We start from the raw sequence: 25,663 nt of genomic DNA, 5'->3' as shown, positions 1-25,663 counted from the left end.
AACGAGACACAGGAACTCCGAGAGAGAGAGAGAGAGAGAGAGAGAGAGAGGGAGAGAGCAAGAAGAAGCAGAAGAAAATGAACCTTCTACTTGAGAGTGAGAGAGAGCGGAACATGTGAGAATAAGAGTGAGAGTGAGCTTGCGAGAGTAACAGGAAGGACATAGACTGGAATTGGAGCTGTAGAAGCGAGAGGAGACGAGAAGAGCGGCCTTCACCCTACGGTAAGACCATACCGACTGCCAGCTCGTGGAAATTTAGCGCATGCAGTCCTCTTTTAAAATGCTTTCTTGCAAGCGACACCTGCCATGCCCTCCATAAGATCACGGAATTGTGATTCCCACCTGCATTTCTCCATCATGCCGATTTCTGAATCCAACCTGCAAAGTGAAGAAAAGTGGCGTCTTGCTGCCCCGAATTCCACGCGCGGGCTTTTAGTACAACGCTTCTTCTTCTGAAATCGTCAAATCTCTCTAATTTTCCATGCGCCATTTCCTTCAACGCGGGCACGCAACCGGCCGGGGAACTCTGGAACCTATTACTCTGAGAGCCTCAACAATCCATGTGTGATTCTACTGTCTGCGTTAGCAATTTAAGCTTTCAATCGGGCGCGGGATTCATGCAAGATGACACCTCCAAACAAAAAGAGTCGCCAGGATGTGGCGCTTCCAAGACCTTCTGCCCAGCAGCGGGCTGCTCTTGCAACTTTGGAAAAGGAAGAGGCTTTGAAGCGACTCAGAGAGGCTGAAGGTAGCTTGAGAGGGGCCATTGAGGACATGCATAGCAATTACGCGAAGGAAGATGGGTACAGTTTTTTTTCCAGTGGGAGGCACCGGCTTTGTCAGCATTGCGACTCATGCATAGCGAATGCTATCGGAAGTCTCTGCCAGAGTTTTCTGTCGGCTTACATGGTGCGGGTAGGCATTGGGGTTCTTCTCAGAGCTTTTAAGCTTGCGAGGAATAACTCGTATCGCTCAGTTCTTGACTTGAAGGTAACTTTTAACCCCTCCTCTTACCTTTTTACTTCGCCTATATGCATGGACACCCTAGAAATTCTGCATCTGACGACTCTTCTTCTATTTCATTGATTCACAATCTCTAGCCGATTCTGTGTTCTGATTTGTGATATGAATCTCTCTCTTGAAGAAAACTTGTAGTCTTTAAACAGTCCATGCAGAGACTAGACTTTTTTCCAACCTTGGAAATGATTTTTGGAAACATGTATCAAAATCAAATTACAATTTATCTTCATGACCTTGCTGATAGAGGAGAAACTTGTTGCTTTACGTGATAATGTGCATGTGTGTGTTGGGGAGGGCCGGGGATTTTTTGTTTGTTTAGTTCCGAAGGACATTTGTAACCTTGTGGCCATCTACCTTTAGGTACTTTCGCTCTGTCTCTTCTTGATGAATCTGTGCATGTTCTTCTAGATTTCGTATAACAAAGCGTAAAACACCTAAACGGAAAAGAGAGATGTTTTATGCCCTGCAAAACTTGACAGCAGACCATAAGAAAAGCATGCAATTGCTTCTGTCAGATCAGGAAAGTCTATGATCCTCTTGATGGGGGCACTTGGAAAGCAGTTGCCTGAAAGAAATAAATGGTGCCTGAGCTCCTTCAAGGATTGAAGAATTACTTTCGCATCTCGACAGAACAAACAACAAGTTCTTCTGAGCGCTTGAATGGATACAAAAAGAAGGTTTAGAACCCTGTGAACTCCTTGTTTAACTTCATCATAACCTACACTCATTCATAGGTGCGGAAGCTTAGACGTAAAACGATTGGGCTTGAGGAGGAGAGAGGATCACATGCTGAACTGAAGAAAAATGATGTGCCCAAAGACTCAAAGAGAGAAATCCAAAAGATACCAGTGAACTGGGGATCTCTGTCGGAGATAATTTTGTTGGAAAACCATGGAGTTGGAAACTATGTTATGAAAAACCATGCGATGTTTGGGTCTTGAGCACTTTTCGATCAACGATTACCATAATCTGTGCATTACCTTTGAAGGAACAAGGGAAGGTTGGTATGAAGTCCATGGAGATGCTTTCCAATCTTTTCCTTAAAAAAGGAAGCGATTGAAAGCGATTGAAGTCTGTAGGCTTTCATTTGTTGGCAAGACAAACAACACACATTGCTTTCATCTGAGCACTAAGTAACTTGTATGTTTTATTGATGTCTGGATGTGTTGCATATGGAACCACTTGAATCTCTTCCAACAAAAGATGATGTACATCGCTGTCATGAGGACATAAGTATACTTTTGATAATATAGAAGGTCATTGTGTATGAATAGGATGAGAAAATCTTATGTTCGGAAGGAGATGGTTGATCTTTGAGAAGAACCTGCACTGTTATTCCAAAGTCTTTATCATGCACATATTTCCCTTTGAAATAATCTGAGATATCAACAGAAAGAGTAGTGATAACTGTTGGAGTAGCATGGAGAAAAGATTAAGAAGACGAGATGATGAAAAGAGAGAGAGTTTATTCATGAGAGACAAGCCCAATATATAGGCTCCGGTTACATCCAGTAGTGACATCACATGTGAGCTCAGTAGAGCATCTAGATCCACAAATCTCTCAATCAGTTCCATGATTCTCTCAATTACACACCACACACCTAGATTCACTCAATCACACCTACTGACACCTATCCAGGCACACCATGTGTTCACACACTTACAACCTTAGACCTTAGGACTCTAGATCCCATTACATCAATTTGTCCTTCATTCCCCCCCACAAATTGATGACCTCAACCCTAGCAGTAGTCTATGGGAAACTTCATGGTTTGCCCAACTCTAGTGGCAACACACATGATCCACAACCTGGTACTCACTCTAGTTGCATCAGTAGCATACTCATTTGGGCAGCCTCATCCCAACATGATCTCACTCTGACTTTGGTTTGTTGGTTTACAATTGGGAGATAGACAATGACTATGCATGGGAATACCCTTAGATCCAACAAGGTAACACATAAGACTAACAATCATTTGAGGGGGACATCCCAAGGGAGAGAATCCTTATTGACCACACACATAAATATTCCTAATTTGAAGATGTGGGGAAATACCCCCCTTTGATGGCATATCTTGTGCTTTTCCTCCTCTTCCAAGCTACCAAAGTGTGAGGTTCATCGTCATTGGAGAGGTTCTTGGTGTAGCCAATCTTGTAACTCCTTTGCTCTTTGTCCACACTCTTTAATGTATCTTGTCCATATTTTGGAATACAAGATCCTTGTAGTCCTTCACCTTCTTTGAGTGTCCAAGCTTTAAGACCATTTTGTGAATTATATGGACTGAAGAGGGTCTTACCACTTGTCATGCAAGGGCAGTGTCTACTCTTGTACAAGAAGTGGTCATGATTGTATGGCAAAGTAGATTCAATCAAATACAAGTTCATCTCATACATCATGAAAGATGTTGAAACTATAACTATGGCATCCTCAATCAAATAAGCAACATAATAGTTATAGTTGAAGCCTTTGTTCCAAGCATATCCTTTTGAAGCTATCATTATTGCAATGATAAGCAAATGAAGTATCAAACCATCTAGCCATTTTATCCCCATAATCTCTTAGGTGGAATCCTCCTCACCTTAAACTTTTCAATACTGGCAGTCAAAGTTTAGTTTGGCTGAGTTTCAGTCAACACATAGTCAAACTTTGACTATCACTTCTAAATGACAACCAAGAGTATGAGAGCAAACTTGCAACTCAGCTTTCACCATACACACAGCAGCAAAACGACTTCTAAAAGAATCATTTGGCAGCCTCAATCAAGGACTATCAACACCAAGAAGCAAAGGCGCAGTCCTTACACACGTCGCCCAGCATTGGAGGTAGAAACTCGACTGGTTTTTCACTCACTACAGCTCAAAATCACGACCACTGGCCACCAAACTTCATGGAGAGCTTAGCAATAAGGTCACCCAGCTCCTTGTGAAAGCATTTCGCAAATGGTTGAGGCAGAGAGTAGAACAAGCCCGAGCTTCGTTTCAGCTTGCAGAGCTTGCCATGGCAAAATGGCGACTTCTTTTCTGCATCCCATTGGTCAATAGGGTCGCCCTAGGCTGAAGATCATGGAGCTGAAAGGTCTAGGCAAACTACTGAGTGAGATGGAAGATCAAGCTTATGCAAGTCTAGGCTTGAAGTGGGTAACATGGTAAGCTTGAGGAAGATGAAGAAGATGAAGGAGGTGATGACACGTGGCACACGTGGGTAGAAGCTCAAGGAGGATCATACAAGCTCTGATACCACATGTTGGAGTAGCATGGAGAAAAGACGAAGAAGATAAGATGATGAAAAGAATGATAGTTTATTCATGAGAGACAGGCCCAACATATAGGCTCTAGTTACATCCAATAGTGACATCACATGTGAGCTCAGTAGAGCATCTAGATCCACAAATCTCTCAATCAGTTCCATGATTCTTTCAATCACACACCATACACCTAGATTCACTCAATCACACCTATTGACACCTATCCAAGCACACCATGTGTTCACACACTCACAACCTTAGACCTTAGGACTCTAGATCCCATTACATCAATTTGTCCTTTAGTGATAACCATAGCAGAGAGTAGAGGTAACGTACTAAGAGTATCGGCAACCACATTGCATAATTCTGGAAAGTACCCAATGCCCATATGGAAGTTGGCCAGAAATTCCACAGTGCATGCTTGTCGAGCAGTCATAACTGGCTGAGTAAAGATATACTTACAATGAGTGATGATCCGTTTTTACCACGGAGCCGGTTCCCATGAGATAATGTGTCCATGTGTGGTAATCATGAACAATAGTAGGGGACTATTTGTCAAAAATCGGGTATTTGGTCTGAATGGTAGAATGTTTATGGTTGTAAAGCAATAACTTTGCCTCTTGCATTAAGATCGCTTCAATAGTCGGAAGCATTGATCATGACCTTAAATGGGAGATTTGGTCAGCAATAGCCATAACTGGTGTTGTAGTGAGTGTTTGCTTACTTTGTGTTGAGAAGCCATTGAAAAGTTGAAGTACTTTTCAAAAGCTCAGACATGGGTGGTGCAATCGTGGAGAACTAATAGACCTTGGTGCGATAGAAATTCGCCAATCCAAGAACAGAGCGGACATCATGAATATTCTTTGGATTAGGTTAATTACAAATTACCTCGATCTTTTTGGGATCAATTGAGATGCCTTGTGATGAAATGACATGTCCTGTCAGTCTATAGCTAGGTGCTTATCATAGGAGATGGGGGAGAGAGGTTTCAAAATTTATAGATCAGTCTGATAGGGATGTCCTCTTGCCCTTTCTTGTATTTGTTTGTGTTTGAAGCAATGAGCATCTTTTTGAGATCCCAAGCTGACATTATTGGGCTGAGACTTCCCTTGATATAGGATGAGGACATCTTGGACAATGAGCTTGCTGATGACACCGCCTTTTTTTTAATGCCACTCCATAGACTCTCACTTCTTTTTTGGGCAGCCTTGGATTTATTTTGTTCTACAGCAGGTGCACATATCAATTGGAATAAATCCAATGGCTTTTGGATTGGTGACAAGGACACTTCAAATTGGGGGCTAATTTTAGTTTCACTGGGATTCAAAGGAGTGTCTTTGTGTCAGATACTTGGGGCTGCTAGGTTGGTGTGGGTCTCTCTTCTTCGTAGCATTTTGCTCCTACGTTGGAGAGAATCAGGAGAAAACTCTTGATTCATCAGCTTGCTCCTGTGTTGGTTTTCAGTCAAACTTGACCTCCACTTCCAAGGTGGTTGTTGTTAACCATGCACTGTTGGCAACGGCATGGTTTATTTGCTCTTGTTAGTGCCATCGAGGGAATACATGAATTCAGCTCACAAGGCCTATAAGGGAGTGAGCTAGGTGGTTTGACAGACAACAAAGCCAACGTGGCTTGGGACACTTCGATTCTCCCCACGTGGGAAGGGGGCCTCAATATCGATCCAAACTTGCAGTGCAGGGCCTTGCTTTGCAAGTGTGTTCAGGGGGCTTTTGCCACGACAAGAATCTTGGAAACATTTTTTCATTCATTGCATATAGTCCTTGTTGGAAAGGTCACCTCCCCATCTAAAAGCCCCCAAATGAGGAGAGCATGGGGGAGGGAGACCTAGGGCAAGGTATGCCCAGAGAAAGGGGACAGCCACTGTACGGATCAGTACGGGCTGCTGCAGGGCAGTGTATGGAAGGTGTGAAGGGTGCGCTAGGGTCCGGACAAGGGCTGAGCAGAGGTGGATCAGTAGCAGCATGGAGTCGCACTGTAGCAGCAGGTATTGGGCAGGTCTATGGCCTGCAAACAGGGCTGGCAGGTGGCAGGGTAAGCAGTCCTAAGGGGCTGGGCACTGCATGGAACAAAGGGCTGGCAAAGGGCCCTAAATAGGGCTGGATAGGCAGCCAACCAGCCGACCATCTGGTCGGTTGGTTAAGAGGGCCTTGTGCCCTATATAAGGAGGGCCTTTGTGCCCTCGTAAATCATCATCTGGAGCAGCAGAGCCTCAGCAGACTGGAGCAGCAGATCAGTACCTATAGGGCCTACATCCAGGAGGTGTATAGGAGGCTGAAGAGCTGCAGACAAGCTGAGTTAGGGCTGACACCTAGGCTGACATCCGGGCAGCAAGGTGTAGAGATCAAGTCACGGTGACCAAGTCTACAGAAGCTCGACAAGGAGCACGCGGACTCGAGTCTAGAGATAGCCTGCAGATAGGAGAAGTACCTTGTGATAAGATCAGAGGACCACACCATTGGTGGGACTCTGGATCTATCTCTTTTGTATTGTGTCCATAGGTTTGGATGGAAATATATTAGTTTTGGTGTCCCACACCACACTGTGTGAGCTCTTGGGCTATTCTATTAGTCTTCTGCTGTGCGTACGCTCTGTTGGGTCATTTCTAACAGTCCTACTCTCCCTCCACGAGTGGGGATTGGATGGATAATACCTGGTTTTCAGGTCATCGTAGGGCTCCTTCCTCCCCTCTTATGGTTGTCATTCTGAAAGCTTGAGGCAGCTTCAGGAGTAACTTTGAGCCTTCTCCTCATCTTTGCAAGAGATGGATAGGCAGCCTGTTATGTGGAACAATAGGATACTTGATCATAGGTTTTATTGATTATATGCTGTGCCTTGGAATGATTTCAAAAACATTCCCTATGATCGCAAATTTCAATTAGTGTCATGAGGACGCGAATGATTGGCGACTCCCATAATTTACGTGTGACTACCTTGGGCCTCTGGGGCATGGAAGTCTGGCCACGTGTGCGGGAATTGCTGTAATTCAAAAGGGGACAGTACATGATTGCACAGGTTTTTGGTATGTGCCTCGATGAGGTGCATGGTTTGCTTTCAGAGCAAGCACACAGGTAGTACGACGATCTGGTCCTTAGTGGATGTTCTTAATTTAAGCCTTTATAGCATGCTGTGGAGAGAATTTGCTCTTCATATGTCTCGGGTACTGCGAGATTGGAAGGAATGGGCCTTCTTTGAAGGCAGAAAGGGAAGTGTGGGTGCTTCTTCCAATCTCGGACACAGGTTGCTGGAAGGAGATGGACAAGGTGTACTGAAGCCAAAAGAGTACCTGCTTGAGAGCTCAGTGAGAGTTCGTGGTCTAGGTTATTTGGAAATATTCTTGGGATTTCATTTTTTGAGATGGTTCTTTTGTTGCGGACCTTGCCAAAGGAAAGCCGGGTAGAAATAGACCCTCAGAGCATGGTGCCTGGAAGACTCCAGGTTGTTCACTCATTATGAGGGGGACAACTGGAAGATCATGACGTTTGGGTTGCTTGAGTTCAAAGGCGGGAACATGACTGAAGGTGGTGGTGCCAGCCTCCAGGAGATGGACCTGTGTACCAGAATGGTGTGCTAAAGCGGAACCAGACATGGTGGAGCACATAGTCACAAGAAACGTTTCGTCCGTTTCATTGTTTCAAGGTTTCGACAGGTTTCGTTTCGTTTCGTTTCGAATCTTCGGACGAAACGGATAGGTTTCGAAATGATACTTGATAAATACAAGGATAGGGGTAGATAAGACATGTTATATTTAAGTTTAGAGTGAACAAAGAGAAATACAAGTGTCAAGTGACAAGTCCTTAGTCAAGACACCCAGTGTCTAGCCTCTAGGTAATCCAAAACACAAACACATTCAGGAATCAGAATTCAAGTCTCCTTTCTCAAGTTTCAAATTTAGACCAATTAATATTTATGGAGTCAAAACTTAAAAGCATATTGACATTGGACATTGGATTCTAGCATCTAGACTCTAAAGATATGAACATCATTGATTCATTGAAATTTGAATCTAGATATATGAGTCATTACTTTTTAAAATGTCACGTAAATATAAGTTCCGAAAATAGACATATGAAATAATAAGTTCCCAAAGTGACGAGTTGTAAGCTCAAACTTCAAAGTTCCAAAAATGAGTAGCATGAGTGATAACAAATCATAATTTAAAACTACTCAGTGCTCACTACTCTCTCTACCAAGTTCAAACTTCACTATCACTATCTGCATCTTCATCTGTGGATTCTGTACCACCGGAACTCTCTTCCTCCTCTACCCTTGCTACCATCTCCTCAAAGGAATCACTACTATGACCACTAGTAGCAAGGGTACGACCACGATCTCGTCGGCGTCTACAACAGCGTGGTGAAGATGAAGTGCCAATGCTTGCAATCAAGGGTGTTGCACTAGTAGATGCTTGTGCAACAACCCTTGATTGCGAACGTGTGACGCGTCGAATGCGTGCCTCATCCTCTCGAAGGAAATCATATGCTATATCCTCATCGCTGCGCCTTTGGATGAATGATATATCAATATTCTCCCCTCGAGCCAAGCCTTTCTCAAGCTTTCTTAGAACTTCAGGATCAACTTCTTTCACCTTCCAATGTAACACTTCAGCCCCTTCAGCCCCACTGGTACTTTCTTTGTCTTTGAACCGCTCCAAGAGACGAAGGTTGGCATTTACATAGACCAATCTATTAAGCTGTGATGTGCTCAATCTGTAACATGATACATCACATAAAACATAAATATTTTGAACTAAAACAAGATTGAAAATGCATCTAGAATCTAGATTCTAATTAGTCATGATTCGTAAAATTGGAGAAGACTCAAGACTCAAGAAATGCATCCAACCATTCATAACTTATAAGTTGGATTACCTATTTCTTTTCTTAGTATGGATGTCCGCACATATGCTCCATATGCGCTCAGCTGATCCACTAGTACAATCCTGTGATAAAACTCGAAGAGCTAATCTTTGCAAAGTGGGAGTAAGTCGCCCATTTATCTCCCACCATGATACAACAAATTTCCTTTGCTCTAGACTCATAGCCACATCTCGCCTGATTTGGCTACGGTCATGAACATAGAGGACAGACTCTCTTTCAATCCTATAAGATGAGTCTATTAAAATGGCAGCGGAAGATGCAAACAAACTGAAATTATAGAGCCACACAGAGAACACTAGAGATAACAAAATATACCACCACTGATCTGCTGTAAATCAGCCCTTAAACCAGGGCAGCAACTGAAATACAAGATATCTTGAATAAGATAGAAAACAGGAGCTGCTGGAGAGGCTGAACTGAAGCAGAGAAAAAGGGGGGAATACAAGAAAGCTGAAGCCTGAGAGCACGGAGGCAGGAGAAGCCTGAAACGAAGAGGCAGAGGCCTGGAGCGGGGAGGCAAGGGCCCTGAAGAGGCAAGATCTGCTGCGGGAGTGTGGGCAGCCAACTGAGCAGCTGAGAGGGGGCTCTGAGGGGATGGTCAGGAGCAGGCTGTATGCTGGAGCCTTGAGGAGCTGCAAGAAGTGATAGAGGAAATGAAGGGAAGGAGGCCCTTTTATAGGGCAGGCCAAGGGGGGGAGTCGGCCAGTTTGGCTGGACCGACCAGCCTGGTCGGTCAGGCCAACTGGGCCGACCAGCTGGTCGGCCAGCCTACCCCCTCTGGCCCCCCTTGCTGCATGGGGGCTGGTCGGCTGGTCACGCCTGGAGATGCGGAATCTCAACACCCCCTCTCAGCTCCAGGGTGTGGCACAAGACCCAGAGAGCTGGTATGACGTTGGAGAAGGGGAGAAGAAACAGATTTGGTAAATATGTCGGCGACGTTGTCGGAAGTGGTGCTGAAGAGGAGCACAATGGTACCGTCAAGAACCTTCTCTCGCGTGTAGTGGTACTGAATTTCAATGTGTTTTGTCCGAGCATGAAAAACCGGATTGCGAGCAAGGGCAATACAGCTTTGATTGTCACAAAAAAGTGTGGTAGAAGTGGATTGCTGAAAACCACAATCGAGAAGAAGGCGCCGAAGCCACACAGCCTCACAGGTGGCACTACACATAGCCCGATACTCAGCCTCGGTGGAAGATAGGGCGACCGTGGGTTGGCGTTTACTGGACCAGGAGATAGCCGCAGAGCCAAAGGAGAAAACATAGCCCGTGGTAGAGCGGCGAGAATCGGGGTCGCCAGCCCAATCGGAGTCACTCCAACCTCGGAGAGTGAGCGGGGAAGGAGAGGAACCACCGGCAGCATAAAAGAGCCCGAAAGTAGAGGTCCCCTGAAGATAGCGGAGGAGACGTCGAGCAGCTTGCCAATGAGAAAGCGAAGGGGTTTGCATGAAGGTACTGAGGGTGCCGACAGAGAAGCCGAGATCCAGTCGAGTGTTAAGTAGCCAAAGAAGAGATCCAACAAGCTGGCGGTAGAGGGAGGCATCAGGATAAGCAGTGGACCCAGAAGCAGAGAGTTTAGCGTTGGGATCCATGGGAGAGGTGATGGGCCGACAGTCAGCCATGTGGAAAGTTTCGAGGAGCTCTTGAACATAGCGTTGCTGAGAGACAAAATACCCCCTCTTAGTCTGCCAAATCTCAAGACCCAAGAAAAAATGAAGAAGGCCCATATCCGTCATCTCAAATTCAGTTTGAAGAGCAACTTTAATGGCAAGGATATGATTGGTATGACTCCCGGTGAGGATTAAATCATCCACATAAAGAATGATGAAGGTATGAAGCTGTCCTTCATGAAAAAAATAAAGATTGGGATCAGCCAGAGAGCGAAGAAGTCCTTGGCGGCAGAAGAAGGTATCAATACGCTGATTCCAGGCCCGAGGAGCTTGCTTGAGACCGTAGAGAGCCTTGCGAAGGCGACAGACCATGAAAGGAGAACGAGAATCAATGAAGCCGGGCGGCTGATCCACATATACCTCTTCATGAAGATCACCATTCAAAAATGCAGATTTGACGTCCATTTGAAAGATGGGCCACTGATGGTGGGCGGCAAGAGCGAGGATCGTGCGGATGGTGCTCATCCGGGCGGTAGGTGCAAAGGTCTCCCCATAGTCGATGCCGGGTCGTTGGGCATAGCCTTTAGCCACTAGCCGAGCTTTATACTTGTCGACAGAACCATCAGAGGCGTATTTTGTTTTGAAAATCCACCGGACACCAATGACGGAACGATGTGAGGGACGAGGGACAAGGTCCCAGGTGTGGTTCCGAAGAAGAGCATGAATTTCCGCTTCCATAGCCTGTTTCCAATGAGGCTGGGCCAGAGCCTGAGGAACGGTAGTGGGCTCACGAGTGGCGAGGATGCGAGACATAAGGGCATAATTGACATGAAGGGGATCAGAAGAGGACGGTGGAAGATGGCGATGAGAGCGACGAGGCCCATCATCAGGGGGTGGTTCGGAGTAGGGATCCTCAAGACCGGAGGAGCGGAGAGTATCAATGAGCCATCGCGGAACACGTACCGAGCGGGGTTCCAAAGGAGGAGCAGACGAGGATGGAGCCGGAGAAGGAGGCGGAGGAGAGAGAATAGGAGGTGATGTACCGGGGGACGAGGCAGGTGGAGGGAGAGAGGGCTCCGGGGCATCGGACGGATCTCCAAGAACAGGAGGAGAGTCGGAGGATGTCGGAAGGACCTGCTCGTCGAAAAGAACATCCCTGCTCACGGAGATAATGCGGCGGCGAGGATCATAGAGGCGATAGCCAGTGGAGACGGAGTTGTAGCCTACGAACAAGAGCTTGTGGGACTTAGGATCAAGCTTTCCACGATCAGATTTAGGAATATGAACATAAGCATCACAGCCAAATACTCGAAAATGGGAAACATCGGGCTTAGATCCATAGTAAGCCTGATAAGGGGTCATGCCTGGGACTGCTGATGTCGGAGAGCGGTTAAGAGTATGGATGGCGGTCATCATGGCCTCGGCCCAAAGAGACTGAGGGAGTTGACTGTGAGTGAGCATGGTCCGAGCCATTTCAACACCGGTACGATGTTTACGTTCAACCACACCATTATCAGAAGGGGTACCTGTGTTGTCAAATTCCCGTTTGACACCATGACTACTCAAGAACCGATCAAACTCGAGAGAGGTGAATTCACCACCTTTATCAGCACGAAGAATTTTGAGGGAGTGATTGGATTCTTTTTCCACCATGGCTAGCCAGGTCTGGAAACGACTGAAAGCCAGATCCTTGTGGGAAAGAAAATAGATCCAAGAGTAGCGACTGAAATCATCAACAAGGAGCATGTAGTACGAGGCTCCCCCAAGGGACAGAATCTGCATAGGGCCACATAGGTCAAGGTGAACAAGACCAAGCGGAACAGTGGCACGGCGAGAGGCATGATGAGCGAACGGCTCGCGATGTTGTTTGCCCAATATGCAAGAGGGACAGAGACCTTGGCGAGTGCCGACGTTAGGGAGGCCGAGGACAAGCTGATCACGGAAAGCACGATGAAGAGCATCAATGTGTAAATGACCAAACCGATAATGCCAAAGGTCGCCAAGAGAGGTTCCTGTAAGGGAGGGAAGGGCAACAAGCTTGTAGATACCATTAGTAGAATGGCCGGTCCAAACCGGCTGTCCGGTGGCACGATCGCGGATGGTGACAGAGGCTGCTTCAAACTCAACTTTCATATTGTTTTGACAAATCTGATGAACCGAAAGGAGATGAAAGCCGAGAGACGGAACATAAAGAACACGAGAAGAGTGTTTACCCCCTTTGCCATCAGGAATAATATCAAGAGAGCCCTCTGAATGAACAGGAATAGAGTGCTTATCGCCGATGCAGACACGACCAGAATGAGGAGTGAGATCCTGGAGCAGTGAGGAGGAGGGGGTCATATGCCGAGAGGCCCCACTATCAACAATCCATTCACGAGCATCGGAGCTATGGAGAGCCAATGACTCTGCTGCAGGAAGGGGGACCGAATTCAAGAGCTCAAGGTGAACAAATGCAGGAGTAGGGGTAAGGGAAGCATCAGCCGCAGCGGCCAGAGGTGCGTCAGCTCGTTTGTGTTTGCGGTATGGACAATTGCGCCAATAATGGCCAGGAGTGCCACAGTGATTGCAATTACCTTTGGGAGCAGGACGGTCACTGGAGGGATCTGAAGGAGATGAGTTATTGGCAGAGGACGGGGCATTCTTGGATCGTGATTTGGGACGATGGGCCACAAGAGCCTCAGAAGAACCATCAGAGGTTTTAGTGAACTGTTCCTCCTGATCCATCATCATGGGGACAAGTTCCTCCCAAGTGATGGTGCTGAGGCGGCCAGAGGTAATAAGAGAAGAATAGAATGCTGCATATCGACTGTCAGTAATAACATGAGATAAGAGAGTAATAGCCATATCTTCGGAGGAGATAGCCTTGCCTGCATGGAGGATGTCCTGATGCATGCTCTGCATTTTGTTGATGTGGTCCCGTATGGAAGGAGAAGTAGTTGGATCGAGGCGACGAAGCTGAACTTCCAAGGAAATACGTTTCATGGGAGTGACGCGAAGATACATGCCATCAAGAAATTCCCAAATAGCACGTGCAGAAGTAAAATGCTTGATATGATTGAGAACCCCTGGTTGACAATTGAGAAAGATGAACGAGCGTACACGAGCATTCAATTTATCCCAGATAAGAGAAGCATGTGGCTCCTCCTCAGGTGACGGACGAGGGATCCCGGGATCAACAAACTCAGCAAGATCATAAGATTCCAATACAGACGCCATCTGAATTTTCCAAAGAGAATAATTGGTCCCATCTAACTGCCGAGCATCTGGAAATGTAGGAAGAGTGGGAATACGTACAGGCTTGTCAGACTCTTGAAAGAAACTGGACATAGGGGATACGCGAAGATCCGGAGTAGAATCCTTTGTTTCATCAGCCATAACTGAAAACAGGGAATGGACAGCAACAAGGGGCTGAAGAGAACGGGGCTGGTGAAAAGATCAAGGTCTAGAACAGGGCCACTCTCAACAATCGAACCCAAAGATCAAGAGCCAATAAGTTCTGCCAGAAACCCCTGAATAAAGGCGTACGGGTGAAGACGGGAGCCGACCCGATGCGCGATGAAGGAAGGGGGGGAGAGGCTCTTGATGAAGCAGTAGGCTGCTATTGATAGCCCGGGGTACGGCACGGGGTACGGTAGGAAAAATATATATATACGGAGGGGAGAAGGGAGGGAAAAATATATATATAGGGAGGGGAGAAGGGAGGGCAGAAGAAAGCTCTGTAGTCAGTGGAGGACAAACTTCTTCAACTTCATCAATATAGAAGTTCCCAGATCAGAGAGTAACCTGGTGCTCTGATACCATATTAAAATGGCAGCGGAAGATGCAAACAAACTGAAATTATAGAGCCACACAGAGAACACTAGAGATAACAAAATATACCACCACTGATCTGCTGTAAATCAGCCCTTAAACCAGGGCAGCAACTGAAATACAAGATATCTTGAATAAGATAGAAAACAGGAGCTGCTGGAGAGGCTGAACTGAAGCAGAGAAAAAGGGGGGAATACAAGAAAGCTGAAGCCTGAGAGCACGGAGGCAGGAGAAGCCTGAAACGAAGAGGCAGAGGCCTGGAGCGGGGAGGCAAGGGCCCTGAAGAGGCAAGATCTGCTGCGGGAGAAGGGAGGGAAAAATATATATATACGGAGGGGAGAAGGGAGGGAAAAATATATATATAGGGAGGGGAGAAGGGAGGGCAGAAGAAAGCTCTGTAGTCAGTGGAGGACAAACTTCTTCAACTTCATCAATATAGAAGTTCCCAGATCAGAGAGTAACCTGGTGCTCTGATACCATATTAAAATGGCAGCGGAAGATGCAAACAAACTGAAATTATAGAGCCACACAGAGAACACTAGAGATAACAAAATATACCACCACTGATCTGCTGTAAATCAGCCCTTAAACCAGGGCAGCAACTGAAATACAAGATATCTTGAATAAGATAGAAAACAGGAGCTGCTGGAGAGGCTGAACTGAAGCAGAGAAAAAGGGGGGAATACAAGAAAGCTGAAGCCTGAGAGCACGGAGGCAGGAGAAGCCTGAAACGAAGAGGCAGAGGCCTGGAGCGGGGAGGCAAGGGCCCTGAAGAGGCAAGATCTGCTGCGGGAGTGTGGGCAGCCAACTGAGCAGCTGAGAGGGGGCTCTGAGGGGATGGTCAGGAGCAGGCTGTATGCTGGAGCCTTGAGGAGCTGCAAGAAGTGATAGAGGAAATGAAGGGAAGGAGGCCCTTTTATAGGGCAGGCCAAGGGGGGGAGTCGGCCAGTTTGGCTGGACCGACCAGCCTGGTCGGTCAGGCCAACTGGGCCGACCAGCTGGTCGGCCAGCCTACCCCCTCTGGCCCCCCTTGCTGCATGGGGGCTGGTCGGCTGGTCACGCCTGGAGATGCGGAATCTCAACAGAGTCATGGACATTGCTTTAGTGTTAGATAGGAATTAGGATAATGATTCATGAAGTAGACTTTAAAGGCATGCATGCCAGAGTCAAAAGAGGTTGCAAGTAAAAGCTAATTGATTGTACAATATATTAGAGTCTAGAATCAAGATACTTAGAAGTTAGTACTCACATTCCTTGCTCTTCAGAGGGGATAACTATATCCACATAGGATGTCCATCCATTCATAAGAACAATATCGGACCAATGACTTTCCTGCTTGTACAATGGATGCACCATGTAGGAAACAATATGGATTGGTTTATGAAACCAGTTCCATCTTTTTGTCCATATGGCACGAAGATCATCCACCCTGTAAATTGCAATATATTAAATTTCAATACTATGTATAAATAAACATTCTCTAAATTCTATGTAGCAGCTCATGAGTCATGATAGAATCACTAAAGAGTTTGCATACCTATGACTTGAGAGAGATCTACAATTGAGCATACTCTCATTAAGCTTTTGCATGTAGTGATAAAGATGACTCATTGTACTTCCCTCATGGTCAAATAATCTTAAAATGAAGTACAAAGGTGCAATGGCAGCCTTTATGGCTGCAGCTTCTTCCCAAAACATACTGTCCAAGATGTATGAAGTGATTGTACATGCCTCCGCTTTGCGGCTTCCTCTCCAAGCTTCCCACTCTTCACTACAAACGAGACGCCTAAGCGCATCTTTCGTTTGTGTCATCCTACAAGTTTAGGACAAGTTAAGAAAAGTTAAGAATCAAAATTTGAATACATAAGTATTAAGAATTGAAAATTGAAATTAACTCTCAATTGGCTAGCTAAAAAAGGATGTTGACTTATCTTTGAAGAACAAGAAAGAGATAGCCAAATCTTGTCTTAGATGGCTTCACAAGATCATACTTGCATACTGCTCTGAAAAGAGCTAATGCAATGCTCTTTCTTGTTATGAACTTGATGATTTGGCTTGCTTTATTAAGAGTAGATTGCACCCAATCCAACTTGGCAATGTCCTCCATCATCAAGTCCATGGAGTGAGAAGCACATGGAGTCCAAACAATGCTTTTATAATCTCTCTCAACCAATTCTCCCATCTTGGCACAATTGGAGCCATTGTCAGTAATAATTTGGACCACATTTTGTGGCCCAACCTCCTCAATGGCATTTTTAACGTGTCCATAAATCCATTCCCCAGTGATACTCAAGCCAGGGGTGGAGGCATCAACTACACGAAGTAATGTAGTGCCAGCACAAGATGAGACCAAGATATTTATCATGTGGCGCCGCCGCTGGCCACATATGGCAAGTCACAAGAATCAAGATCCATAAGTAAATCATACATTTGTTGTTAATACTAAAATCAGCCACCACAAATCTTACCAAAGACTCAAGAGTCAAGAGTGAAGGGTTGTACTTATAACTTACAGTGTCACTCCATCCATCTGACACAATGCTACAACCATATCGCTCCCAACAAGCTCTCAAACCCACAAGCTCCTCTTGAATCTGCCTCACTTGGTTTGTCAAGTGGGTAGTTCTTAAGGACTCTGAATTTGCTGGTTGTAGACCTGTAGCTCCTACTGCGGCTGCTGCCACAAGTGCACGATGGAACTTTTGGTATGCTGGACATTGAGCTATGTTGAAAGCAAGGTTGCATTGATAGAAGAAACGATGCTCAGCTATTTGAGCCTCTTGCTTCAACTTTGGAGCAAAGCTAGCATCAAGGGTGATTTGGCGCCTTGGCAGCTCTCTTCCCCTCTTTCTTGTTGTTGCAGCCTTGAGATGAATATGGGAGGATGTTGGGATCCTCTCATGACCCACAGCAACACTAACAAAGCTTGATGAATGTGGAGAAGCCACAACATGCGAGGGAGCTTCATCTGCATTGACATTGGGTAAAGACTCACCAATGTTAGAAGACTCCGGGGTGATATGAACTTGGGAAGAAGCCCCAGTATTACTTTGAGAAGACACTTGAACTGAGGTTCTTGTTGAAGTAGAGGCCCCTCTTTTCAGCGCTTCACTTTCCTTGGCTTCTTGCACCTTCCCATCAATTATCTCCGAAGGCAAAGGTAGAAGGAGCAATGACCGGACCTCTTCAAACTTTGATGGCAAACCATGGGCCAAAAAAATACCTTCTGGAACATGAGTGCAGCCATGTGTTCCTTGTGCTCTCTCCCAAATGTAATGTGCCTTCACCCGGTTTGACGCTCCTCAAATTGTTTCCCCACAATACTTGCAAACCACACATTTTGTGCCAGAAGTACCATATTTGCTAATGAGAACTAAATCTTGCCAAACATCACGCTGAGTGGGAGACTTGCGAGGAGGCATGATGGAGAAGGCCTTGAAATTTGGGAAGAAACAGAGAATTGGGGCAAACTGGGCTGTTGCTCCTTGATCCAGGTGCTGCTCCTTGAGCAGAACCAAAAAACAGCAGCAACAAAGGGGATGGTGGGTAGGACTGTCGATGGCAGCAGGCTGCAGGCCCTAGGCGTGGACGGTCACCGGTGGGAGTCGAATCTCGATTGCAGGTCGTTGATGGCGTCAGAGCGTGGGAGTCGATTGCAGGCCTTGTGTTAGTGGTGGCTAGCAGCAGCTAGCTTGAGCCTTGCAAGAAGCCTGTAGGTCAACGGAGCAGCGGCAGTGCTAGGCTCTAGCACATATGCTAGCACACGGGCCACGAGCCACGAGCCACAAACTCACGTGAGCGCTCAGCGTAGGAAGCATAGGGAGCAGAAGCGGGCTGCGTACTGGAGAGGATGCTGAGCAACGAAATCAGGCGGGAGGATCGCAATCGATTCACGAAGGGCAGAAACGAAAAAACGGGCAAAAACGCCTTTTTGAGATTTGGGCGAAACATGCGTTTCGTATTGTTTCGAAACGTTTCGGCACGAAACGTTTCATTCTGTTTCGACAGGACGAAACGCGTTTTCATGTGACACTGGTGGAGGAGGAGCCACTGGATAAAAAGCAAGGAAAAGATTTCGACATCAAAATATTCCAGAGGACTATGATGAGGGAGTTATTGGAGCATCGTCATCAACATGTTGTCATTGATCCGAGATGTGTTGGTGAGAGGGGGTGTTGGAAAGGTCACCTCCCCATCTGTAAGCCCCCATATAAGGAGAGCATGGGGTAGGTGGACTTGGGTCCTGAGGGATGGCCACATGGGCAGCAAAATGGCTGCCATGGGGGCAGAGATCAGAGAGAAAAAGGAAAGTACCTGGACGCTTCAAAGTGGCTGCAACACATGGCGTCAAGACCAGGGCAGATGGCGATGCATACATGGCATAGATCTGGCCTGGAAGAGGCAGATCTGGAGCAGCACAAGATGGCAGGATATCCTGGGGTACAGGCGCCTACATAGTGAGCTATTTGGCAAGGCATGTGGGTAGGCACATGGCCTGCAACATACCCTAAAGATGGCATAGGAATATGGCGGGACAGATCAGCAAATAGGTCGGCTAACAGTAGGGCTGGTTGGGGCTGGTTGAGTGAGTCAACCAGGCATTGGTTAGGCTGTTCAAGAGGGCTGGGTCCCTGCTTGGAACAAAGGCTGCAAAGGGCCTAGTAAAGACCCTTATATAGGGCCTGGTTGGGCTGGTAGGGGCAGCCAACCAGGTCAGTTTTCAGCCAGACTGAGTCAGCCAAAATAGGGCTGACCAGTCGGTTATTTAGAGGCCCCGAGATGCTTATAAAAGGGCCCCCTTGGGGGGCATTCAATGATCCAGCAGTGCAGCCTTCCAGGAGCAGTAAGGAGCAGCAGCATACCTATACTTGGGCCTACTTCAGAAAGGTCAAGGAGGATCAGGAGTGCTGTCAGACTTAGCTCTACATTGGCTGAGACCTAGCCTGTCTACCAGGGCAGTAAGGTGCTGAGATCTGGACAGAGAGTCTACATATGCTCCAGGTGGAGCACGCAGGCTCAAGTCTAGAGATGTCCGGCAGATAGTAGAAGTACGTGGTAAGATCAAAGTACCATGCTCTGGTGGGACTTTGGATCTCTCTCTCTTTTGTATTGTGTCCATAGCTTTGGACGGGAATATATGTTTTGGTAGCTTCTATATCTGGCTGGTTCATTGTCTGTTGATGAGTTTGCACATCTATGTGATGCACATAAGTTTAAGAAGTTTGTGATTCCACTCCCCACACACACTGTGTGAGCTTCTGGGCTGTTCTATCAGTCTTCCGCTGTGCGTACCCTCTGTTGGTCGATTTCCAAGACAGCCATCAGTTGTATCAGCAGTTTTGGTATCTCAGAATACATTACGCTCTCAAGTTTTCTATTGTGTATTTGGTTCCATTGTTATCTTTGGCTGTGTACAATTTTCTTTCAGACATCTCATAGGGCAGTCTGTCCCCCTAGCTGACTCATGGGGCAGTCTGTCCCCCGAGCTGACCCTTTTGAGACCTGTGGCCTAGAAAGGTAACTCCTTCTACCACTGTGATGTGTTAGCAAGCATACCTATCTCTGCCACATGGTGGTAGGTTGTTGCATACAGGTCATGTGGTGGGTGGAGTCCTATCGTAAGGCTTACATCTCAGCCTATGAGAATCCCATGTGTCCTAGAGGCCCTAGCGGTCTTAGCTGTCCATAGTGTACCAAATATCATGATGAAGAGTTGCATTGCATCATTTGAAAATCTCCTTGGGGACAATGTATTTGATATTATATCAGTACCATATTAACAGTAACTAGGCCGTAGGCCTTTAGTGAGATATCTAGGCTGCTAGTGCTTTTGGGTAGATAAGCAACCGTAGGTGGATTGGACTGAGCAGACAGGTTTGGCAGGTTTGTCATTTTAGCTGATAATAAGCATATAGTCAATGCAGGTATAACTAACTCGAAGGGGTTGCTTGAAAGTACTGCATCTCTTGTTTCGTGATTTGATTTCCACAAGCTGAGATCTTATAGGTTGCTTTTTTATTTATTAACAAGCTGTCTGCCTTAAGGCATAGCATTGGTATAATGCTGTTGCTGTTTTGGGTTGATTTTTACAAGGTTTGTCCTGTATTGAGGTTTTCAGTTGCTTGTTTCTGAGAAGAATCTCATCGTGAGAGAGGAAGCTTGCCGCATTGGTCTACTGTTTGGTGGGTTCACTGGATGCTACCATGCAATACGGTGCATTATGCGAAGACTCAGAGACAAGGAAATTGCGCTAAATGAGTACGTCGTTTCGTTGAATTTGAACTTTGCGGAGCACAGTTTGCCTTTCTTGATTTCATTCTTGACAGTTTTGCCAGATTTAGATACTGTGTGACTCTGCTTTTGCTTGTTGTAGATTTATTGCAGGTGCTGTTGCTGGTCTTTCTGTGCTGGCCTTGGATGATCCTAGCAGGAGACGGACTTTTGCTTTGTATCTTCTAGCCAGAGTTGCACAGGTAACTGCTGACACTTCTCATTTTCTTTCAAGATATGACTAATTATCTGGAAGTTGCCAAGGCTTGCATTTTCATCTCCCCTTTAACATCTTAGACGAAGATATATGGTCACTGTGTGGTATGACCATGAGCAGTCTGCATACAACTCTGCTAAAGGCAAAAACAAGTTCCATCTCTGGGGCAGCCATTGGAGACATGGTGATACCTTACTGTTTGCCATAGCTTGTGCTCAGGTAACAATGTGAGCATTGAGCTTGATTTCCTTCTCTTTGGGGAAGTTTCATGGACTTTTGGTAACTGTAGTGATGTTAGCTTCTCTTCACAGGTAATGTATGCATTTGTAATGCGTCCTGAGACCTTGCCTGAGTCGTACCTGGAATTTATTGTCAAGACTGGACCAATTGGAAAGCCGGTGCTCAAGGCTGTCAGGGAGAGTTGCAGAGGTGAGCCTGTTGATGTGCGAGCACTGTCGGATTTTGTGGTGAGCAGGACGGGTACACCTTTTAAAATAGATCCTGGTGCTGGACTCATTCCTTGTTCAGCAATTCATCCTGACACACCCTCTTGTATGGGACATACTAGCAGAGCAGCACGTTCCACATTCAAGAAAACATTCCCACTCTACATGTCACTCACATTTGTACCATTTGTTGTCCTAAACCTTCAAAAGGTAATATTTTATTAAAGGGTGTCGCTGTGGCAATTAGTAATTGGGTAAAGCATTTCCCAATCCTTGACAAGCATTAATTTTTATGTTCGTAGCTATGTCCTACTTCTGCAGTTCATGCAAGCCCCTGTGCACACAATTTGGAATGCCTTTAAAGGTGCAGTTCGGTCTACATGCTTCCTTTCCAGTTTTGTAGGAATGTACCAGGTATGAACGTTTACAGCAACAGTTTTCACTCTCTAACAACTGTATCTTGGAACAATTCTTCAAATTGGCTCAAAAATAGTTGCGACTTGAATCTTGTCCTCCATCACTTGCCCAGTTTTGATGTGGGATGTTCCTTGGACCAGGGTTACATATGCTTACAAAGGAAAATTGTGAACAAGGATCACAAACTTGTTTACTGGTTTGGGGGGGCTCTTGCTGCCATGGCAGTCCTATTGGAAAAGAAGAGTCGTCGAGCAGAGCTTGCCCTATATGTACTCCCGCGAGCAGCTGACTCACTCTGGTATATTTTGGTAAACAGGCATTTGTTACCGAATATCAGGCATGCTGAAGTAAGTATGCAGGACTCTTCTTATGAACAAATTCATACAGCTCATTTTCTTTAGTAGTCATGCATGACCATGCATCATTTGAATGTGCAGGTGGCTCTCTTCTGCCTTTGCATGGGAGGTATTATGTACTTCTATGAGCATGAGCCAGATACTATGGCTCCGTTTTTGAGAGGCTTGATTAAACGATTTCTAAATAGGGTGGCAACTCCTGAACAATCGTCTATAAATAGTACATTACACTCTCTTAGTGAGCCTTTGGTTCCTGGTGGTGGACATATTTCCTCTAATGCTAAAGGCATCGCTGGCCAGCAACAACAATTGGAAGATGGCTCATCTGACAGCCATTCAAAAGTTGTGGAAAAGCTGAAAGCTGAAGCTTTTCATGGCCTTTAGAATATCGTTTGGTGTTTACAGTATGTAGAGCTACCACTGTATCTTGACCATTTGTCATATTTACTGGTATGCAGGTGATGCTTGATTATAGGAAGGAGGTATCCTCATCCTTGCCTAGCTATATGTCTGATCATTTTTTTGATCATTTAATTCTACCATGATAATTGACACATGAATTCAATATTATTGAAATCCGTCATTGTAAACATACTCTTTTGGTTCTATGGTATGGCTTTTGAAATAGATATATCACCGTTTTCATAGTGGAAATATGTGATTTTCTTGGGGGGATGTGGCGACATAGCATTAAGATACATTGAGAAGGGTAAGTTACGTCAGTGTCCTCACTTCCAGTGTAGATGTAGGTTACACCTGCATTCTCATGCAATGTCAGGTTCACAAAGTTGACAATTGAGTGTATTCTGAAAGATTGATGTTTAAAGAAATCTTTGTATGCAAAGAAATCTTTGTATGCAAAGATAGCAAGTTAGGATTCATAATACTTCCTTAGCATTTGCCAGACGGGCTTCCCTTTTTCCTGGTTGGCTAGGCCAAGCAATTGGCCATATAACTTGCTTCAAATGGTATAAAATTGGATGGCTAAAAGCCAATGTTCACAGTTATAACATTGTGTTTTAGGTCTGGGAAAGGTAGATGGTCAAGGGTGTGTTTTCAAAACATTAAGTTGGGTGCCAGTTTCCAGATTCAAATAGATTTGAGTCCTCAGCTACTACTGTGTGCTTGATGATGATGTCCTGTTTGCCAATGACATCGTTAGTCATTGGGTAGCACATCTTCTCCCCCCCCCCCCGTGCCGCATGTGTCCCCTTTCCCTTTTCAAGCTCTTTGACTATTAGATTTGTGGTAGGATCTGAGCCCAAAGGTGGATGTTGTGTTGCTCTTGTCACAAGTCCATCCTCTTACCAACATCTGTGGCCCTAAATGGGCCACACAAATGCCTCCAATGATAGCTAGCCTCGAGAGTTTGGCCTAGTGGTATGAGCACCAACTTGTTAGTGCACATGCCTTGGGTCCAATTTTCAATTTCCCTTCAAAATTTCTCCTCTCCTTTTTTTTTGGTGCAAAGAGAACTTTCTATTAATGCTTGAAAAAACCCCATACAAATGAGCTACCAAATTAGGGTTGATGATGGTAAATACAAAGAGAAGACCTAGCTGTCCAACGGAAGTGTGTCAACAATCCCAGCTCATTGCCTAGGGACTGTCAGGATCAAGGGCGATGGTGGCCTATACATCTAGCAGATATCTCCTACAGAGAATGTGTAGAATATGCCTGTAGGCCAAGCCTTGCAGAACCAATCTTGCCTCTCGACAGTTCCTCATGAGTCCGAGATACCACACTCCCAGCTGGTTTGTAGAGTGAAGATAATGTCTTGCCAAATGGCTACCAATGTAGCTGTCGGTGGGATCTGTTGCCCTCCCATCACCTGACTGTAATGGGCAACCTAGATATTCCAGGTCATGATGTTGGCCGCTCTCTCCCAAAGTGTCCTCTTGCAGAGGCTTCACGCAGTTGCGAAACGGTGGTACTGCCTCAAGAAATTCCATCCGGAAGACTTGTTTGCCATGAATCCTATACGTCGGTGAGATCGAATCGATAGAGAGAGCATAGTGACTCTTTGTGACCATCCCCCACGTGAAGTCTTTATGCCTTTTGGCCGCAATCTGAAAAGTTGTTGTCCAAATGCTCTATGCCACCAAACATCTCCATAAGCAGTGGGGGATCATCTCCAATGCTCTCTTTGTACGAGCGCATCGGCCGTCCACTCGCATCTGCTTAGTCAAGGACCAATCGGTAGACCCTTGTGAGCCACCATCCAAAAGAAGTTCGATATCTTTCGTCGACTCAGGAGTGGTCAAGAGTTGTGGCCAGAAGTGGCTGACCACCTCTCCAGGAACCTCCTACTCTAGCTAGTGTCGCTCCCTCGAGGGGATCCAAGCTGTTGCCTCTAATTGGATGCATCTGCCAATGCGTGTTGTGTAAGACAAGAAGGGTAGCTCCTCTATCCTATTTGAGTCTCCCTGTCGTACTTGCCAAAGCCACTCCCCTAGGCCTGACTGTATATCTCTGAGCGGCTTGCCCTCCCATAGCCAAGACGGCTCTGCCTCTGGGGCGAGATAGGATCGTGGTTGGATCAATATGCCACTCTCTACCCAAGCAACCAACACCCTTGATCCTCTGCCACTCTAGATCCTCCAAGGCTGCCAGCTAGTCTGACTCACCCCGTAGGAGCCCACTAGGTCCCACCATATAAAACCTATGGCAGATAAATCCAGATGTTCGTTGAAGAACCGGACCTTGAGAGGCACTCTTGTCCATGAGAACTGATCGTCTCAACAGTGGGGTGTCCATGGGCTACGCAGTCCCTCCCACCACAATTCAAGGATTGTTGAACCAATCCATGCCACTCATGTACCTGCTCCTCGCAAGTGAGAGTACATGCATCTTGGCCTCTGGATCCGTGGGAAGCTGTCTCCAGGCCCCAAAGGATCTAGCTGGACCACTGTCCCACTGTGCCCATCCAATGTGTGTCCTCTGCACTAGCATCCATCCATTTGTGTCTCTGACCTCGGGCTGCCAAAGAATTAGTTCTCTCTTGAACTCCTCCCTGCAGAAGGACTGGCTCGAATGAGTCCCCTTGAGACCCTACACCATACCCTGATCAGGCTTGGTGTTCCTAAGAAGTGCCCTTTGAAGGAGGGGCTTCCAAGGCTCTGTTCCTGGTGTGAGGCCTCAAACCACCAGCTTGCTTAGGAGGGCATGACTCTGCATCTTTGTGTTTATGATGCCTAGCCCGCCCCTCGGTTGTGTGAGGATTACTGTCTGCCATGCCACTCTAGCCCTGGTGTTCCTTGTGCCATCCGAGCTCGCCCACAGAAAATTTCGCACCAATCTTCTAAGCTAGCCCTTGCATCCTTTATGAAAACACTAGCATGATGCAATATACCAGGACGTTGTAAGACCTGGTTTACC

At 46.1% G+C, this 25,663-nt stretch overlaps 2 protein-coding genes across 3 annotated transcripts; one reads left to right on the top strand and one right to left on the bottom strand.

Annotated features, from left to right (window-relative positions):
• Positions 1 to 22,880, top strand: LOC147889996 (uncharacterized). 2 transcript variants are annotated; one of them, XM_087390901.1, is made up of 8 exons: positions 1 to 990; positions 20,716 to 20,837; positions 20,953 to 21,052; positions 21,187 to 21,285; positions 21,378 to 21,722; positions 21,834 to 21,926; positions 22,070 to 22,276; positions 22,367 to 22,880. In XM_087390901.1, exons 1-8 carry the CDS (start codon positions 625 to 627, stop codon positions 22,667 to 22,669), a joined length of 1,635 nt encoding a protein of 544 aa, XP_087247027.1. In that variant the 5' UTR covers positions 1 to 624; the 3' UTR covers positions 22,670 to 22,880. The 2 variants fall into 2 exon arrangements, with proteins under 2 accessions (XP_087247027.1, XP_087247026.1); XM_087390900.1 differs by having other exon boundaries at positions 20,698 to 20,837.
• Positions 8,479 to 16,391, bottom strand: LOC147889997 (uncharacterized). Its single transcript, XM_087391005.1, has 3 exons — positions 16,117 to 16,391; positions 9,155 to 9,385; positions 8,479 to 8,992 (listed from the first exon to the last, which is right to left on the bottom strand). The coding sequence occupies exons 1-3, from the start codon at positions 16,389 to 16,391 to the stop codon at positions 8,479 to 8,481; spliced, it is 1,020 nt and encodes a 339-aa protein (XP_087247131.1).
• Positions 22,881 to 25,663: the final 2,783 nt, after the last annotated feature.

Source organism: Dipteris shenzhenensis, chromosome 19 (genome assembly GCF_047967505.1).
Source record: "Dipteris shenzhenensis isolate YYH24624 ecotype China chromosome 19, Dip_SZ_1.0, whole genome shotgun sequence".
NCBI classification, from domain to species: Eukaryota; Viridiplantae; Streptophyta; class Polypodiopsida; order Gleicheniales; family Dipteridaceae; genus Dipteris; species Dipteris shenzhenensis.
Note: the sequence above shows the minus strand (reverse complement) of the source record. Positions and strands in the feature narration are given on the sequence as shown.

Coding starts and splice junctions, on each gene's coding strand:
- LOC147889996 (XM_087390900.1), top strand. CDS start 625: ATGACACCTCCAAACAAAAAGAGTCGCCAGGATGTGGCGCTTCCAAGA. Junction 21,053..21,186: donor TTCTAGCCAGAGTTGCACAG/GTAACTGCTGAC, acceptor GACCATGAGCAG/TCTGCATACAACTCTGCTAA. Junction 22,277..22,366: donor CGAATATCAGGCATGCTGAA/GTAAGTATGCAG, acceptor TTGAATGTGCAG/GTGGCTCTCTTCTGCCTTTG.
- LOC147889997 (XM_087391005.1), bottom strand. CDS start 16,391: ATGACACAAACGAAAGATGCGCTTAGGCGTCTCGTTTGTAGTGAAGAG. Junction 9,386..16,116: donor AGATCTCTCTCAAGTCATAG/GTATGCAAACTC, acceptor CTCATCTTATAG/GATTGAAAGAGAGTCTGTCC. Junction 8,993..9,154: donor CATACTAAGAAAAGAAATAG/GTAATCCAACTT, acceptor ATCATGTTACAG/ATTGAGCACATCACAGCTTA.